At 55.0% G+C, this 16,742-nt stretch overlaps 2 protein-coding genes across 17 annotated transcripts in view; one reads left to right on the plus strand and one right to left on the minus strand.

Annotated features, from left to right (window-relative positions):
• Pik3cd (phosphatidylinositol-4,5-bisphosphate 3-kinase catalytic subunit delta) overlaps nt 1–10,687 on the plus strand; it is a 54,746-nt gene extending 44,059 nt beyond the window's left edge. For 5 of the 13 annotated variants that reach the window (XM_085838571.1, XM_085838570.1, XM_021159321.3 and 2 more), the window contains 20 exons: nt 1–134; nt 614–793; nt 905–1,054; nt 1,301–1,390; nt 2,367–2,588; nt 3,135–3,231; nt 3,324–3,454; nt 4,232–4,282; nt 4,361–4,528; nt 4,607–4,737; nt 4,892–5,035; nt 5,235–5,334; nt 5,436–5,614; nt 5,701–5,816; nt 5,954–6,032; nt 6,365–6,532; nt 7,135–7,258; nt 7,497–7,642; nt 7,951–8,083; nt 9,065–10,687. The exon at nt 1–134 is cut by the window's left edge and continues 96 nt beyond it. In XM_085838571.1, the coding sequence (XP_085694697.1) occupies nt 1–134; nt 614–793; nt 905–1,054; nt 1,301–1,390; nt 2,367–2,588; nt 3,135–3,231; nt 3,324–3,454; nt 4,232–4,282; nt 4,361–4,528; nt 4,607–4,737; nt 4,892–5,035; nt 5,235–5,334; nt 5,436–5,614; nt 5,701–5,816; nt 5,954–6,032; nt 6,365–6,532; nt 7,135–7,258; nt 7,497–7,642; nt 7,951–8,083; nt 9,065–9,202 (2,681 nt within the window). In that variant the 3' untranslated portion in view covers nt 9,203–10,687. The remainder of the gene's footprint in view (nt 135–613; nt 794–904; nt 1,055–1,300; nt 1,391–2,366; nt 2,589–3,134; nt 3,232–3,323; nt 3,455–4,231; nt 4,283–4,360; nt 4,529–4,606; nt 4,738–4,891; nt 5,036–5,234; nt 5,335–5,435; nt 5,615–5,700; nt 5,817–5,953; nt 6,033–6,364; nt 6,533–7,134; nt 7,259–7,496; nt 7,643–7,950; nt 8,084–9,064) is intronic. The other 8 variants (XM_085838573.1, XM_085838576.1, XM_085838577.1 and 5 more) reach the window with 8 other exon arrangements.
• Nucleotides 10,688–10,979: 292 nt separating this feature from the next.
• Clstn1 (calsyntenin 1) overlaps nt 10,980–16,742 on the minus strand; it is a 69,904-nt gene continuing 64,141 nt past the window's right edge. For all 4 annotated transcript variants that reach the window (XM_085838581.1, XM_085838582.1, XM_029476268.2 and 1 more), the window contains 8 exons: nt 16,519–16,676; nt 16,151–16,299; nt 15,657–15,883; nt 14,864–15,034; nt 14,424–14,569; nt 13,488–13,623; nt 12,921–13,105; nt 10,980–12,488 (listed from right to left, as the gene is read on the minus strand). In XM_085838581.1, coding sequence (XP_085694707.1) covers nt 12,297–12,488; nt 12,921–13,105; nt 13,488–13,623; nt 14,424–14,569; nt 14,864–15,034; nt 15,657–15,883; nt 16,151–16,299; nt 16,519–16,676 — 1,364 coding nt within the window. In that variant the 3' untranslated portion in view covers nt 10,980–12,296. The remainder of the gene's footprint in view (nt 12,489–12,920; nt 13,106–13,487; nt 13,624–14,423; nt 14,570–14,863; nt 15,035–15,656; nt 15,884–16,150; nt 16,300–16,518; nt 16,677–16,742) is intronic.

Raw genomic sequence — 16,742 nt, forward strand, 5'->3', positions numbered from 1 at the left:
AGCTGGGCTGGGTGGAATGGCTGCAGTACAGCTTCCCCCTGCAGCTGGAGCCCTCAGCGAGGGGTTGGCGGGCCGGCTTACTGCGTGTCTGCAACCGAGCCCTGCTGGTCAACGTGAAGTTCGAGGGCAGTGAGGTGAGCCCCTCCCCCATTCCTTCTCCCAGTAGCATACGAGGGCATCTGCCATTGTCTCATCGGGCAAATCTGGATTTATTTTTATTTTACTTTATTCTATGTGTATGAATGTTTTGCATGTGTGTATGTAAGTGTTTAGTGTCTACAGAAGTCAAGAAGAGGATGTTGGATCCCGTACGTAGAACTGGGGTTAGAGAGGCTGTGAGCCACCATGTGGGTGCTGGGAACCCACCCAGGTCCTCTGCAAGGGAAGCAAACAATCAGAACCGCCACTCATCAGGCAGATCTGACGCTGCAGAGTGCCTCCCTCCCTCCCTCCCTCCCAGTGTTTCCTGGATGTTGGTTGCATCCCTTGACTAGCGAACACCTAGACATGACTTGGAGATGCGGCTCTCTCTCATAAGCAGCCTTGCCTTACCTCTGTGCCCTAGAGGCCTCTCGGACTGCAGAGCAGAAGGCTGACCTCCTTCTTCCTACAGGAGAGCTTCACCTTCCAGGTATCCACCAAGGACATGCCCCTGGCACTGATGGCCTGTGCCCTCCGAAAAAAGGCCACAGTGTTCAGGCAGCCTCTGGTGGAGCAGCCTGAGGAATACGCCCTGCAGGTGAACGGGAGGCACGAATACCTCTATGGCAACTACCCGCTCTGCCACTTTCAGGTAAGCCTTCCCTGCCGCCGACCGCATGTGGTCCCGGGAACATCAAGGGAACTGACTTAGGGAATGAGCGGGTGTCCCCCATCAGCAGCTCAGCCAGCCCCTCTCTTCCAGTACATCTGCAGCTGCCTACACAGCGGGCTGACTCCCCATCTGACCATGGTCCACTTCTCCTCCATCCTTGCTATGCGGGATGAGCAGAGCAATCCTGCCCCCCAAGTGCAGAAACCACGTGCCAAACCTCCCCCGATCCCTGCCAAGAAGGTGAGGTGGTGTATTCTCGGTCTGCTGGGATGAAAGCAGGAGACCCATGGGTTCAGGGGCCTGTGATTGGGTGACCAGGGGCCTGTTGGGATCTGTGTGAACTACAGGGCATCCTCCACTGTCCTCTTGTGGCTCTTAGGGGTATTGGGGACCCTTGTGCATTTGCACAACAGGTTTTCTGACAAAAACAGTGTTAGAGAGAGGTATCTTATTCTTTGCCACTAACTCCGTCTCCTACTTCCCCAGCCCTCCTCTGTGTCCCTGTGGTCCCTGGAACAGCCATTCTCCATTGAGCTGATCGAGGGCCGAAAAGTGAATGCGGACGAGCGGATGAAGGTAGGGGGCTCCCCGGTCGGATGAGGGAGCCACTGTTTTCTATACAAACAAGGTGGCTGTGGCCAGGAGGGGTGGCAACGGAAGGAGAGTGGGAAGATGTCACACGAAAGCCACCTGACCACATTACCCAGCCTCCCTGCCTGGAGTGGTTGTAAGCTGCATCAAAACAGGAAGGGGGAGTGGGGTGGGCCAGCCAGCCAGAGACTGATTCGTGGAAACCCGGGCAGAGCAGATTTCTGTGTATTTGACTTTGGTGGAGGTTGTGGGGATGAAAGAGGCATCCGGGGAGGTGTGAGAGGCACAAGGAAGAGCCTGCTGCAGCTGGTCGGGGTATGGCTGCAGCCTGGACGGGTAGCTGCCTCATCCCCTGGGTTCTGAACTCCCTCTGGGTTCTGAAGACAGTGGGCGGGGGCGGAGCAGGCACATGGTACCGTTTGGTTTCTTTAAAAACACTTCCACACGCCTCACATCTGCCTTCCAGGTGCAGGTGTTATGGTTCCATCTGTGGAACAGGAAGCCCACAGACAGTCTGGCTTTCCTTCCTAGCTCCATAACTTTACAAACTTGGAGGGTTGGGTACTTGGGTCTGGGATGATCAAGGAGCCCATAAGGTTCAAAAAGGGCAGGCAGCCTTAGGTAGAGCCCAGGGAGTTGTGGAATTACCATCTTCTATTGAAGAAACTGAGGTCTGGATGGGAAGAGACATGCCTTGGACTATCAATGCATCGTCTGTGACCTCCCCTGACCCATGGCTTCTTGTCCTACTTGGCTAGTGGCTTTCCCTCTAAGGAACACACACACACACACACACACACACACACACCACGAGAAAGTAGATTCAGACCCATTTAAGAATGAGGACATTTGAGGAGAAAATTGTTGTGAGAAGCCTGGTGAAGAGAGAGAAGGGGTGGGGCCCAGGGCCTCTCCTCCCATTAATCTGTGTCTGGCCCCCACCCCCACCCCCCACCCCCAGCTGATTGTTCAGGCTGGGCTCTTCCATGGCAATGAGATGCTGTGCAAGACTGTGTCAAGCTCGGAGGTGAATGTATGCTCAGAGCCCGTGTGGAAGCAGCGACTGGAGTTCGATATCAGCGTCTGTGACCTCCCGCGCATGGCTCGACTCTGCTTTGCTCTCTATGCCGTCGTGGAGAAGGCTAAGAAGGCGCGGTCCACAAAAAAGAAGTCTAAGAAGGCGGTGAGTACTGGCTGGCTGGGAGGAACCTAGGCCTCCCTTCAGTGCCCCAAGCCACAGGCAGGCAGGCAGGATGAGGACAGGGGTCCTGGGGGACCCTAAACCCCAAGCTTCTCCACCATCTTGGATCCCAACACACTCTAGGGATAGCCTGTGAACGGGCTGCTTGGGATATCTGCTCTGGACCTGTAGGCCAGTAGGCTTTTGTAGGCAGCTCCCTGGGTAGAAAGTATCCTCAGAGGGACTAAAGGACCTGGGCCAGCGGCTGTCTTGAGTGGCTGGCCCCCTAGTCACCAATTCCAGTATTTAAAGTGGCTCTCACCCTGCCGATGCATACTGGGTGTGAGCCAGGAGCCGAGATGCAGCCTGGGCTCGTTTTGTCACTAGGGCAAGGCAGTTGGTCCTCCCTCTTCTCAAGCAGGGTCTTCCCTTGAGTCCATCTGGGAGTCCACCCTTGAAGCCCAGATCCCCTCCCCAATTGGCCTTCACTCCGAGATCAGCAAACGGGGCTTTTGTGCCTGGCCCTAACCCGCTGGTGTCCCTCCCCAGGACTGCCCGATCGCTTGGGCCAACCTCATGCTATTCGACTACAAAGATCAGCTCAAGACTGGGGAGCGCTGCCTCTACATGTGGCCCTCTGTCCCAGGTGGGCCCAGCCCCAGGGGAGCAGCTAGCAGGGGGTAGAGGTCCCAAAGCAGGTGACTTGACACACACCGCTGCATCTGTCCCTGTGTCCAGATGAGAAGGGAGAGCTGCTGAATCCTGCGGGTACAGTACGCGGGAACCCCAACACAGAGAGTGCCGCTGCCCTGGTCATCTACCTGCCTGAGGTGGCCCCCCACCCTGTGTACTTCCCTGCTCTGGAGAAGGTCAGTGAAGACCCCTTCCTTCTAGCCCCGTGGCTCTCAATCCTAATGCTGCGACCCTTTAGTACAGTTCCACATGCTATGGTGACCCCCACCATAGATTATTTTTATTGCTACTTCATAAATGTCATTTTGCTATTTTTTTTTAAGAAAAAAAATTTATGTATATGAGTACACTGTAGCTGTCTTCAGACACACCAGAAGAGGGCATCACCTTCTATTACAGATGGTTGTGAGCCATCATGTGGTTGCCGGGAATTGAACTCAGGACCTCTGGAAGAGCAATGAGTGCTCTTAACCACTGAGCCATCTCTCGAGCCCCATTTTGCTATTGTTACGAATTGTCATGTAAATAATCTATATTTTCAGATGGTCTTAGGTGACCCCTGTGAAAGGTGGTGTGTTGGACATCCCCCAGAGGGCTCCTGACCCAGGTTGAGAGCCATGGTTCTAGACTTTTCCTAGTCCAGTGTTTCAGTTCTTCAGAGAGTTAGACCCTGGCCACCCTGGGATTCGCCTGTTGCTAGGGTAATGTCGTTATGCCAATTCAGGGTTTTCTAAGAGCCATTTGAGCTGCCATTCGGTAATGTTTGGTGTGGAAAGGATGTTCCTGGTATGTTGTAGCTTCAAGCTAGGATGCTGGTAAAGACTGTGCAAAATACCCAAAATACATCCGCCAGTGAGGATGACATGTTAGGTCTGAGGTGTAGCTTCCTGCTTAGAGGCCTGACAGGGACTGCCCTACGCTCAGGATAAGTGAGAGCCTCATCCATTCTGCAGATCCTGGAGCTGGGGCGTCACGGGGAGCGTGGGCACATCACGGAGGAGGAGGTGAGCTCCGGTCTTGGAATGGGGGAGCTGGGATTGGGCGTGGAGCTTGGAGTCCTCACCCTGTCTGTGCCCCTTCAGCAGCTGCAGCTGCGGGAGATCCTGGAACGGCGGGGATCCGGGGAACTGTACGAACATGAGAAGGACCTGGTGTGGAAGATGCGCCACGAAGTCCAGGAGCATTTCCCAGAGGCGCTGGCCCGCCTGCTGCTGGTCACCAAGTGGAATAAACATGAGGACGTGGCCCAGGTGAGTAAAGAGGGGAGTTTGGGAAGAGAGCCCCGGGGCAGATGGACAGTTCCCGCCCACCCCTACCTGACCACCAAGCTGTCCCAGATGCTCTATTTGCTGTGCTCCTGGCCCGAGCTGCCTGTGCTGAGCGCCCTGGAACTTCTGGACTTTAGCTTTCCCGACTGCTACGTGGGCTCCTTCGCCATCAAGTCCCTTCGGAAGCTGACGTGAGTCCCAGCTGGTGCTACCCCTGGGGCCCACAGACTCCCTGCTCTTCCGGACGGCAGCTTTGCCCCAAGCACCTGGAAGTGGGTGCTGGGCTGGGATGAACCTGGCCTCTGCCTCCGCCCAGCTGTAGACCACGTCTTTCCTTCTCTTCAGGGACGATGAGCTCTTCCAGTACCTTCTGCAGCTGGTGCAAGTGCTCAAATATGAGTCCTACCTGGACTGCGAGTTGACCAAATTCTTGCTGGGCCGAGCCCTGGCTAACCGCAAGATCGGACACTTCCTGTTCTGGCACCTCCGGTAGTTGAACACACCCCAGCCTGTTCCTTGGAAATCCTATGAGGGTCACGGCGAAGTGAGAACTCAGTCTTCTTGAGTTCTCGCTGAACTCCTGTTTCCAGCAGGCTCAGATGTTCTGATGCTCTGGGTCCCACCTAGGCTGCGGGCAGGGGCTGTGAGACCCTGACTGGCAAGACTCAGTACCATTTTTTCCCCCCAGCTCTGAGATGCACGTACCATCAGTGGCTCTGCGGTTTGGTCTCATCATGGAAGCCTACTGCAGAGGCAGCACCCACCACATGAAGGTGCTGATGAAGCAGGTAAGGCTTGGTCAGGTTCTGCTTACAAGCTTTCGAAGGCTCTCCCTGGACTATCCCCCAACCTGTGGCTTGCACCCACCACCACCCATTATCACCACCAGGGGGAAGCACTGAGCAAGCTTAAGGCACTGAATGACTTTGTGAAGGTGAGCTCCCAGAAGACCACCAAGCCCCAAACCAAAGAGATGATGCATATGTGCATGCGCCAGGAGACCTACATGGAGGCCCTGTCCCACCTGCAGTCTCCACTCGATCCCAGCACCCTGCTGGAGGAAGTCTGGTGAGCCCCATGCCTGGCCCCACCAGGGCTCCTCCCAGCCTCCCTGGCCTGCGGAGGAACCCCTGTCGACCCTACTCTCTGGCCAGCAGTGTGGAGCAGTGCACCTTCATGGACTCCAAAATGAAGCCCCTGTGGATCATGTACAGCAGCGAGGAGGCGGGCAGTGCTGGCAACGTGGGCATCATCTTTAAGAACGGGGATGGTGAGCAGGCGGGGTAGGGAGTCTGCTGAAGCCTAACCGTCCCTGTGCCATCCTGAGGGGTGGTCCTGGGACCTAAGAATGGATACCAAGTGGGAGAAGAGAGTCCACCAGACACTGGTCTCCTTCCCACACTGCAGACCTCCGCCAGGACATGCTGACTCTGCAGATGATCCAGCTCATGGACGTCCTGTGGAAGCAGGAGGGCCTGGACCTGAGGTTGGGGCCCATCCTGTAACTGTTGTGCTCTGGGTCAGCCCTTAGAGCTGTGCTTTGGCAGGGACTCCAAACTATCCTCCTTGTGTGGGTTGGGAAAGGCTGTTCCCCGGAGAGGAGAGGGTAGGGAGGGCAGCCAAGCACTTGTCTTGTTCCCTTCTGTATTTCCCCGCCCCTTGTACAGAGGAAGCAGCAGCAGCTTCCCCCAAACCCTCATCATCTTGGGTACCAGGAGCCTCCGAGTCCTTCATCCTCCTCCTCCTCAGCCACTTGAGTGTGGCATCTCCAGGAACAGCCTTTGATCGTGACGTTCTGCTGGCCTTTCTTTCACCTAGGATGACGCCCTACGGCTGCCTCCCCACCGGGGACCGCACAGGTCTCATCGAGGTGGTCCTCCACTCGGACACCATCGCCAACATCCAGCTGAACAAAAGCAACATGGCGGCCACAGCTGCCTTCAACAAGGACGCCCTGCTCAACTGGCTCAAGTCCAAGAACCCTGGGTAGGTTGCAAGCCTTCTCCTTCTGGGAGGTGTGACATAGGAAGGGTTGGCCTATCAGAGACAAGATAAGAGGGAAGGGCTGTGATCTTCTCAGACTAGTTGGCTCCGCTGTGGGGCCAGCTGTGAGGCTCAGCTGTGGGGCCAGCCTGAATCTGAATCAGCAAAGCGGTTCTTGTGCGTCAGTTGCCAATGGTTGTGTGTGATACCACTCAAAGCTTCCGACCTTCCTACATCTGCTGCTGTGAATCTTGGGATATTATACATGCCTTGCTTGGGACAACTCAAGTCATCTGGGACTTCTCCCAAACCTGGAGGGCCTAAGATTGAGTCCACTGAATGCCCAGAGCCTGGAGTCAGCTATACCTCTCTTCTTGGCCTCTGCTTGTGCAGGCCGGTCCTCAGCACTTCCCCACGGTGCTCCTGGGTGGTGGGGACAGGCTCCAGATCAGAGAGGTATTTTAGGCCTAAGCTCTGGGACTATATACTTTACATTCTGTTGAGTAAAGCACGCCAAAAGGCTAGACTCAGAGGAAGAGAAGCAGACCCCCTTCTGGTAAAGTGTTGTAGTCTCGTGTGCCATGACCTCCAATCTTCCCCCTCAGGGAGGCCCTGGATCGGGCCATTGAAGAATTCACCCTCTCCTGTGCTGGCTACTGTGTGGCCACATATGTGCTGGGCATCGGTGACCGGCACAGCGACAACATCATGATCAGAGAGAGTGGGCAGGTAGTGGCGTGTGGCTGGGTGGCTTCGCTATGGGGCTGACATCCCGTCTGGCCTGCTGGCCCCTTTGCTCTGGGTTTGGTGGCCCCGCGAACTCTGTGAGCCCTGCTGGTGTCTTCTCCCCCTGGGTCTCTCAAGGGGCACGGGAGCTCCCTGTTCTCTGCTTTCTCTGCCTCCCTGCGGCTCCCGGGGTTGGAGCCCTGCTCACTCGAGGCTAAGGGCTCCACTTCGTCCCCGTCAGCTCTTCCACATTGATTTTGGCCACTTTCTGGGGAACTTCAAGACCAAGTTTGGAATCAACCGAGAGCGCGTCCCCTTCATTCTCACCTACGACTTTGTCCACGTGATCCAGCAGGGGAAGACTAACAACAGTGAGAAGTTTGAAAGGTAAGGGCTCTGCCCTTGATTATCTGTCCGGGATGCCAGGAACGCTGGGTTCAAGAACGAGGCTGGAGACGGTGGTTGGCCCTGCTCCCGCCCCCTCCCCTGGATGTTGCTGGATTGGGATGAATGACCTCCAAACCTGTTTGCCCTCCTTGGGCCATGGGGGAGGAGGTTTGTGTCTCCAGCAGGAGGCAGAGGGAGGTCATCTTGAAGAACTAGCCAACGGTGGATAATCTTCAACAACCTTAAGCAACAGCTCAGGGAAAGGTGAACACCCAGGACCTCACCTGCCCCGCCTCCCTCACCTGCAGGTTCCGCGGCTACTGTGAACGAGCCTACACCATCCTGCGGCGCCACGGGCTGCTTTTCCTCCATCTCTTCGCCCTGATGCGGGCTGCAGGTCTGCCTGAGCTTAGCTGCTCCAAAGACATCCAGTATCTCAAGGTAAGTGTCCCCGTGGGGTCCCTTCTGCTATGATAAAAGCCATCAAAAGCAGCGTGGGCAGAAAAGGGTTTATTTCAACTCGTGGTGGCAGCAGTCACGTCATGAAGGGGGATCAAGGGCAGGCACTGAACCAGAAGCAATGGTTTGTTCAGACTACCTTCTTTTACAACCCAGGACCACTTGCCTAGGGGATGGCACCACCCACAGTGGGCTGGACCCTCCATTAGCAGTCATTGATCTAAAAAAAATAAAATAAAATGCCCCAAGGGCTTAACTGCGGGCAATCTGATGAAGGCGTTTCCTCAGTTGAGGAAATTTCCTTTTTCCCAGATGACTCCAGTTTGTATCAAGTTGGCAGAAAACCACCAACACAAGCCAGGGCTGAGTCAGGGCTGACCCCATGGCTGTATACTTCCTACAGCCTGCCTGGGAGGTCTGGATCCTAGTAGAGCCCCATTTGGTAGGCTTTCAGGGGTACTGATGATTGTGGGGTCCTCATGGCATCCTTGTCCTAGCAGTGGGCAGGGCCAGAGTGGTCCAGTTTGCTGGGTCCACTTATGCTGGGTGGCAGATACGTGGTAACCTTCCTTAGTCAATCATGTGTACATACATATGTACATACATATGTACATACATAGGTGTACACACACACACACACACACACACACACACTCAAACACACGTTCCTGCTTAGTCTGTGTGAGCTAAGGTTCCTTGCACATTGTGTAAATGCTTTCATCCCACGTCCTCCGTCGGTGATAACTGGAGCAGAGAGTGACAGGCCACCAGCCTAACCAGGGCATCCCCTGAAGGTCACATGACACTCTAAGGCATCTGACATTTGAGTCAATGGGTGGACCATCTGGATTTGGGGTCTGAATACAGAGAGAATTTAGCATCCTATTGGGCTTCATTCTGGATTGCGTAACAGAGAGAGCAAAGTCCCTGAGTGTCACTCTGCTGTGTGTGGTGTTTGTCCAGGACTCTCTGGCACTGGGGAAGACGGAGGAAGAGGCGCTAAAGCACTTCCGGGTGAAGTTCAACGAAGCTCTCCGAGAAAGCTGGAAAACCAAAGTCAACTGGTTGGCGCACAATGTGTCCAAGGATAACAGACAGTAGGAGGCGCCCCCTGGTGGTCATACGGCGGTTCCCTCCTGGCTCTCAGCCCTAGAGGTAAAGGACAGTCCTAGAGACCAGGCATGTCCAGTGGTCACCAAAGGGACCCCAGAGCCTGAACTGTCCCTCAAGGGGAAGAACCACACCACTGCTTCTTGTTTACACTGGTAATTTATTTATGACTCGAAATGTTTAAGGAACAGAATAGCCATAAACGGAAGTGCATTTCTGTGCAGGGGAGGGGTGATGTCGTCATGATGTCGTCCCGGGTCAGCACTGTAACGGCACCTTGAGGATCGTACGCACCCCTAGTCTTCCAACCTGTGGGTCTTGGCCCAGCAAGGACAGTTCTTGGGGCCTTCTTCCCAGGCTCCCAGCAGGCTGCCTGGAACAAGCCTGGCGGTCACCTGGTGCCTCCATCCTCAGCTCACCTCCAGCCACCATTGTGTGGCCTACCCAACCAAGCCTCCGGCAGCTCTTGAGGAAGCCAGGAGCTTCCCTCTAGACTCAGGCACACTTGCTCGGCACTGCTGAAGCGACCTCTTGGGTTTGGGTACAGGAACACCCTCACCTCTCATTTGCGGGTAAGAACATGATATGTAGACTCTGTCCCTTACCCCGATGGCTGGGGGTAAGGGACCTGGCCTCCACTACAGTTAGTGTATTCCAGGCCTTGAAGCACTCAGACTGGTGCCCCATTTAGCTCCGTGTGGTCATGAATCAAGACGAAGGGCCAGCCAGAATGGAAGTCCCCTTCGCAGTTCACGTGAGGGGCACACAGGGCAGCTTTATGGACGGACAGGACTGATCTCTTCCAGAGCTGAAATCTCAGAAGGCAGCTGGGGAGCTAGGCTCGAAAGTGTGGGCAAGGACGAGAACGAAATTCGGTGTAGTCTGGGCAATCAGAGGAACTCTAGAAATGCAGTCTCGGCCTCCTCCCGGGTATCCAAACGCCAGCCACCCGCCCGGCTTTTAGAGAGCCCAGCTCAGGGGTTGCACGTGCTTATCGCCCCACCCCAAGCACATCTCCATGTATCCGCTGCCACCTCAGGACCTGGATCTCCCGGTAGCATTGTGAGACTTTGAGGACCATCACCGCTGTCTTGCCAGCAGCCCAGAACATGGCTCAAGGAGCCCCTCCATGTTGATGAGCCCAGGGTCCAGCAGTGAGCGGTGCCTCCGCGGCACCCGCTGAACCCCTAGTCTGCCCCACCGACCCTGAAATAGGAAACATGTCTGTGTGTGTGTGTGTATGTATGCCATGTTATTTATTGAAAAGAGTCTAGGTGCTCATTGGTGTGGCTGCAGATTCTACACAGGCTCAGCCTTTCTGGGTTGGGTGTGTGGCCTGTGTACTTGGCTGGAAGATGGTTTTTTTTTGTTAAGTTTTTTTCCTCTCACCGATGTGGGCTGAGACCAGTTTGTGCAACCTTGACACAACAGGTAAAGACAGGTGAAAAGAAATAAAAAACGTTTTTATGTTCTTAAGTTCTTGGCTCAAATAACAAGGGGACTTGGGGATACAGTGTACTGGTCGAGCCCTTGTCTGCGAAGTGCAAAGCCTCTGGTACATTCCTCAGTACCATTAAAAATTAATAATCCTTGCCCAGCATGGTGGGCATCTGTAATCCCAGCACTGAGCAGGCAGAGGCAGGAGGATTGCTTTAAGTTTAAGCCCAGCCTATCGGGGCCACGTAGGAGACCTTGTCTCAAAAATAAATCCCTCAACCCCCGCCCCACCCCACCCAAAAAAATATGACAGAATGGACCCCACTCAGGCTGGAATTAGAACCAGAACTTTATTATAACGCATACACTTTCTGACCTAGTGTCGATATACACATCTTAAAGGGGACCCTGCGGCTACTGCACACGACAGTGTCCCTCTCTTCATTAGCCTGTTTCCATCTAAGAAAGCAGCTACAGGGAACAGGACAAGGGAGGGCGGCCACAGACAGCACAGCAGCATCCTTAGAACTAGCAGCAGCAGGGAGGACTGGATGTCCCAGCTGGAGCAGTCTAAACTCTGACTGTGAATGAAGAGCTGTGCTGTGTGGGTGGTACCTGCTGTCTCCTATCTGCTGGGTCTTAGATCTTACCCCAAACCCAACAGCACGCAGCATCCCATGGGGCCTCTGGGGAAGAGAGAAAAGAGATTGTTCTGGAGCATTGTAGCAGTTTGTCTTTGGGCCTCGGGGTCTCCTTTTGGTGCTGTTGTGTAGACTTGCTCAGAACTGTGGTCTTCCAAGCGAGGAGCCTGACCGCCTGCACCTTTGCTGTCCGTTCCCAGCTACACCGTTTCACCAACAGGGAGACACACGTTAATAAGCAGAAACCATGTGGCTGCCAGTCACAGGCGTGTACGAGAAAGGCCAGGGGCTTTGGCAACATCCTGGCTGTTCCCAGCCTCCAATGTGGTTGGAGGCGCGTGGGGATGGCCCCCCAGACAGCACTTGAAAGCCATGGCCCCGGCCATGTGGCTGTACAGAAACCATAGCAAGGGTGGGCCACAGTGACTTGGACCTTTCCAACCTGGTTTCTTGGGAGGGAAGAGGTCCTCCTGGCCCCCGCATTCTGACTTTACATTCCTGTCCTGGACTACTAGCACAGAGGACACAAAGAATCCCAATTTATTTACAAAATATTAAAAAGTCAGTTGGCCATCTACATATTAACCCCCTCTGCTCTCCCACTTTATACATGCACTAGTTTGGAAAAAAAAAACTTTTAAAAATAAGAGAAATGGTTACTGACTGCGTGGGAGTAATTTTTCACCCTCTGTCGACAAGTCCGCTCAGTGCGGCTTCTCTGGAGGTCCCAGGTGCTGGTGTCCTCTCCCTGGCCGACAGGGGACTCCAGACACACTCCAGGGTCTGAGGTGCTGTGGGGCCTCTGCCCCGGGGAGGAAGCGCCAGCTTCTAGCAAAACTGCAATGGTGATGGGCAGGGAGGGTGAAGCCGGTGGTCCCACACACCAAGCACGGGAGGACTTTGAGCAGTGGGGGAAGGGTCTGCAGACCTGCTGGTCAAAATGATTTTGTACATCGTGGACCCGTGGGGCTGGGAGAGAGTCTGGAGAGCAGGCGTTGAGTGCGGGTTTAGTAGCTGAGTGTGGAGTCATCCCATTCCAGCTGTCGGGTGGCATTCTGGCCATCCCCGGGGCCGCCTTCCTCCTCCTCACTGCTCTCAGACTCGGCACTGGTGATGTCTTCTTCTTCCTCCCCATCTTCGCTCTCCTCCTCCTCCTCCTCCTCTTCCTCCTCCTCACTGCTGTGCTGGTCCTCATACGTCTGGCAAAGAGACGACAGCGTAAATCTAGCCTGTGGCCCCTTCGCCCAGTGTCCCATCTACTAAAAGCCACAAAGGAAAACACAGCCAACCCCACAGTGACAGAAAGGCCTGAACAGTACTGGGAGTTGCCTCGCCAAAGTGACTGGGCAGGTGACGCTCTCATTAGCAACATGGAGACTACGCACATGGGATGGAGCGCTCACTGCAGAGGGGAGGAGCTTAGTCCTGTCATACCACAGACATCTTGGGGTAAAGAAGCCAAGAGCGTCAGTTGCCTGCCTATGCTACTCACGGAGGCCTTCAAGCAAGGTCTCCGAGCCAGGGCTTCCTCATCTGAAGGTGACCTCCCTAATCTAATCTCACTGACCCAACCTGCAGAGCACGAGACCAGGGTCTCCGTGGCGCTTTGTGGTTGGCCCTTCTGTGCCTACCTCCATGGGGTTGACGGTGATGGTCAAGGCAGAGTCGTCCCAGTCCATCTCATTCTCCTTCCCTGTGTCCTGGTCCCTCATCGTTCGCTGATGTGCAGCCCGGATCCGAAACACCCCCAGGATGATCATGAAAACCAGGAAGCTGACACACACCACAATCACCACCGTCGCCGTGCTGGGGACAACTGCCATGGGATTTGAAGACCAGACACACAGCTTTTGTGACGCTGCTTACAAACCCAGAGAGCTCCCCCACCCCCATCCTTCCTTGGCCTCCTCAACTACTCTAGGTAGGGCAAATGGAATGTGTCAAGAGTGCCTCCTGACCCCTAAACACTAGGAGGAAGCCCTAAGCCTGCCTTCGCTCACTGGCTGCTCTGTGGCTGTGGTGAGCGAGCTTCCTTGTGTAAGTGACAGCACTGGGGTAGCTGATGGGCAGTAGTTGTGAGCTACGCTTGCTACCAGGTTTGTGTGTGTGTGTGTGTGTGTGTGTGTGTGTCTGTCTGTCTGTCCATCTGGACCCTACATACCACAGCATCCTGACCCACGTGCTTTCCCCCGTCCTACCTGCAAACGGGTGAGGATTGGCCAGGTTGTGACCAGACAGGTCCACAAAGGATCGGTGTTCAGGGTGGACGAACTGTGGCTGGGCAGCCATGTGGTTGGCGTGTTCCACGGGGTTGGCTGTGTGGATCACATTCACCTACAGCAGAGAGAGTGTCACTAGGCACCCCAAGTGTACCTGACAGGTGAATAGAGGGTCGGCGGTGCTGCTTCCCAATCTCCCAGCTCCAGGCTGGGGGCAAACAGTGCCCAGAAAAACATCACCCGTTTACAACAGTGTGACAGTGTCATATATCCCAGAAACAGAGTGGGTCCGATGGCTCATTTGTAGTGTAGCTTACAAAAGAAGGCATTCGCATCCGAGTAGGAAGTAGCCCTGGCCTTAGGCGGCGACAGCTCAGATCACCTCTTCCCACTCTTCTCACCAGCCACCCTTTGGCTCCACCCACCACTTGGATCAAGATGGAGATGGCGGGCGGGTTGCTCAGAATTTATTTCTTCAGACCTCGGAGGCGCTGGCCGAAGAAGTCAGCTGCAGCAGAGGCCACTGAAGGTTTCAGGGCAGAGTGTACTGTCCTTTAGCTGCTGTGGCCTCAAGAGTGACTGTGACAGTGTTGGCACTCAACAAGCCGGGACCCAAATGTCCCTGTCAACCGGGCGGGTGGTCTGACACAGCCGCCAAGACCACTTGGTTTCCTGGGGGCTCGTTCACATGTGGGACCCAGAGAACACCCTTGTCCCTCCCCACAGACACTCTGTCGTCACACTCCATCTCTGCTCCCCAAGGCCTGTAACATGTCTCTACCCTGTGGACACAGCCAGCCAGCCCTGCTCTGAGCCTAAATAGTCGCCGCCATGAACATCTGAAACCTTGGGAGCCCGAGTCAGGACATCTGATTATTTAATGTTCGCCCTTTGTGGTGGGTGCCCTGGACTCACCTCCACCTTGAACTCATTGCTGAGGTAGCGACCATTTAGTTCTGAGCAAATGAGCTTGAACTTGCGATCCAGCAGGGACCTGGTGTGCCAATTCCGATAGCGCAGGAGGTGCAAAACCTCCTCGTAGCTTGCCATGGTCTCCACGCCTGTAGGGTGTTGAGGGTGAGCAGCTTCAGTCTGGAGCCCAGGTGGGCCCTCGGGTCAGCCAAGCTGAGGGCTACCACTCTGTGACTTTCAGAGTCAGGGAACTAAAGCAAAGCAAGTAGGCATTTCTCCATCCTGGGGCATGAGCTGTCTGTTATGTGCCTAGCCCCACCCTGCACAAAGCACTGCCCGTGCCCGCTCCATGTGCAGAAGGGTGCCAGTGTGAGGCGGATGCACCAGTGTGCATTTGTAGGCAATGGGCAGGCCGAAGCCTTCCCCTCCCTTCTTCCCCTCACCTGTGAAGACCACACCCAGGTCAGAGTGGCTCGCTTCGATGCCCTTCTGCTGGAGGCGGGTCACATCTACCTCCAGGCTTTCCTGCTCTGCATTCAGCTCCTCCCCTTCCACCGTGACCTCACAGGTGTCCAGGTCATGCACAATTTCCTCTGACACCAGGGATTCTTGCACTGAAAAAAAAAAAAAAAAAAAAAGAGAGAGACCAGAAATAGCAGAGGCTGCAGGCGACATACTCCACCCCCTGCGCCACCCCACCCCCGCCACATCTCAAATCCACAGTCAAGTGTAAGGACCAAGCATGGGAGAGTCACCTTCAAGACTTGGGGGCTAAGAGTGTAATCAGTGGTAGAGTATATGATTAGCATATTGAAGGCCCAGGTCCAGGCCCGGCTCAGTCAATAAATATCACTTAGTAAGTTCCCGGTAAGAATGGAGGGATACTTCCTTTGGGCTGGCCCACAAGCTAAATCTTAAAACCCAACACCAGGTACAGCCACGTTCCAGAAACAGACTCAAGTGTTAAAACATTAAAACCTCCAAAACCAGCCAAGCAGTGGTGGCGCACGCCTTTAATCCCAGCACTTGGGAGGCAGAGGCAGGTGGATCTCGAAGTTTGAGGCCTGCCTGGTCTACAGAGTGAGTTCCAGGACAGCCAGGGCTATACAGAGAAACCCTGTCATGAAAAACCAAACCAAACAAACAAAAAACCCCCTCCAAAACCTGACAGAAAAAGGGCCCAAGAGGAGGTTGCCAGTCAAGACAGAAGAGGCAGGCCCCGGGGGCAGCTGTTACCTGTGGGGTCCTCAGACCCATCTGCCTCGGGCTCCACCTCTCTGGTGATGGTGCTGATGATTCTCAGCTCAGGGAAGAGGGAAATACCCTCTGCACTCTCAAACTCAGAAGCTGCTCGGGCAAAGTGGTGGACGCCACTCAGGCTGATCTTAGGCTCTTCCGGCTGCAAAACCATCACGTAGCCCTCCACCGGGGGCACCTCGATGCAAGCCGCCTCGTTAAAACATCTGTCAGAGAGGCAGGAAGAGGAGGGAGAGGCCGTGAGAGCAGTGAGGCGGCCACCACTCACAGGCTTGTGTGAGACTCACTGGGGACAGCGGGTGGCTACTCCAGGAATGCTGTGGTCAGTACATATCCCAGTCCTCATTCGGCTTCCCAAGATCAAGTGATGACCCACCTTCCCTAGCAGGGGAGGCCAGACAGGCTAAAGACCTAAAGGCACACACACTTCCCGCCCAGGGGTAGGTGACAGAGATGGATGCTCTGCGACCTACTTGACAGTGCTGGTGATTTTGAGCCTGCGGATGCCCGGTGTAGGGAACTGCCTTGAGTTAAGGTAGGAAATGTGCTGCATAGCCTTATCCAGCTCTCCAACGTTGTCTCCCTCCAAGGTCAAGACCGCCTGGCTGGAGCTTGCTTGGATCTGAAATCAACATACCAGAGAGAGGAGAGGGGAACAAGGTCCCAACTGAGAGTGGCCAAAACTGAGAGGCAGTGGAGTCATCTGAGTCTTGGAGAAGCTGTTTCGTCCCCAAGAACAAGGCGTTCACATAGGGTAAAGTCCAGGACCCCGTCTCTGCCCTACGCTGCTGGCCCCACTCTCAGAGGGCGAGGCTACGAGTAAGGTGAGGGGAGCTCTCACCTGCACGCCGCTGTTGGCATCTTCAGGGACCTGCAGGTCCAGCCCCTCCTTGCAGGTGTACAGACAGTCAATCACCTTCTTATCCGCCAGTTTCCCAGAACGGACTGTGAGGCCAGCCAGGTTACCTCGGAAAAACTGTGTCATGTGCAGGTCGCCACCTGAGGGAGGGGAGGAAGTGAGAGGTTCGTTGGGCTTGCGACCCACAGGCTCCTGGTTATGTCTCA

The sequence above is a fragment of the Mus caroli genome, unplaced genomic scaffold, assembly GCF_978045245.1.
Source record: "Mus caroli unplaced genomic scaffold, Mus_caroli_1 scaffold_6, whole genome shotgun sequence".
Lineage (NCBI taxonomy): Eukaryota > Metazoa > Chordata > Mammalia > Rodentia > Muridae > Mus > Mus caroli.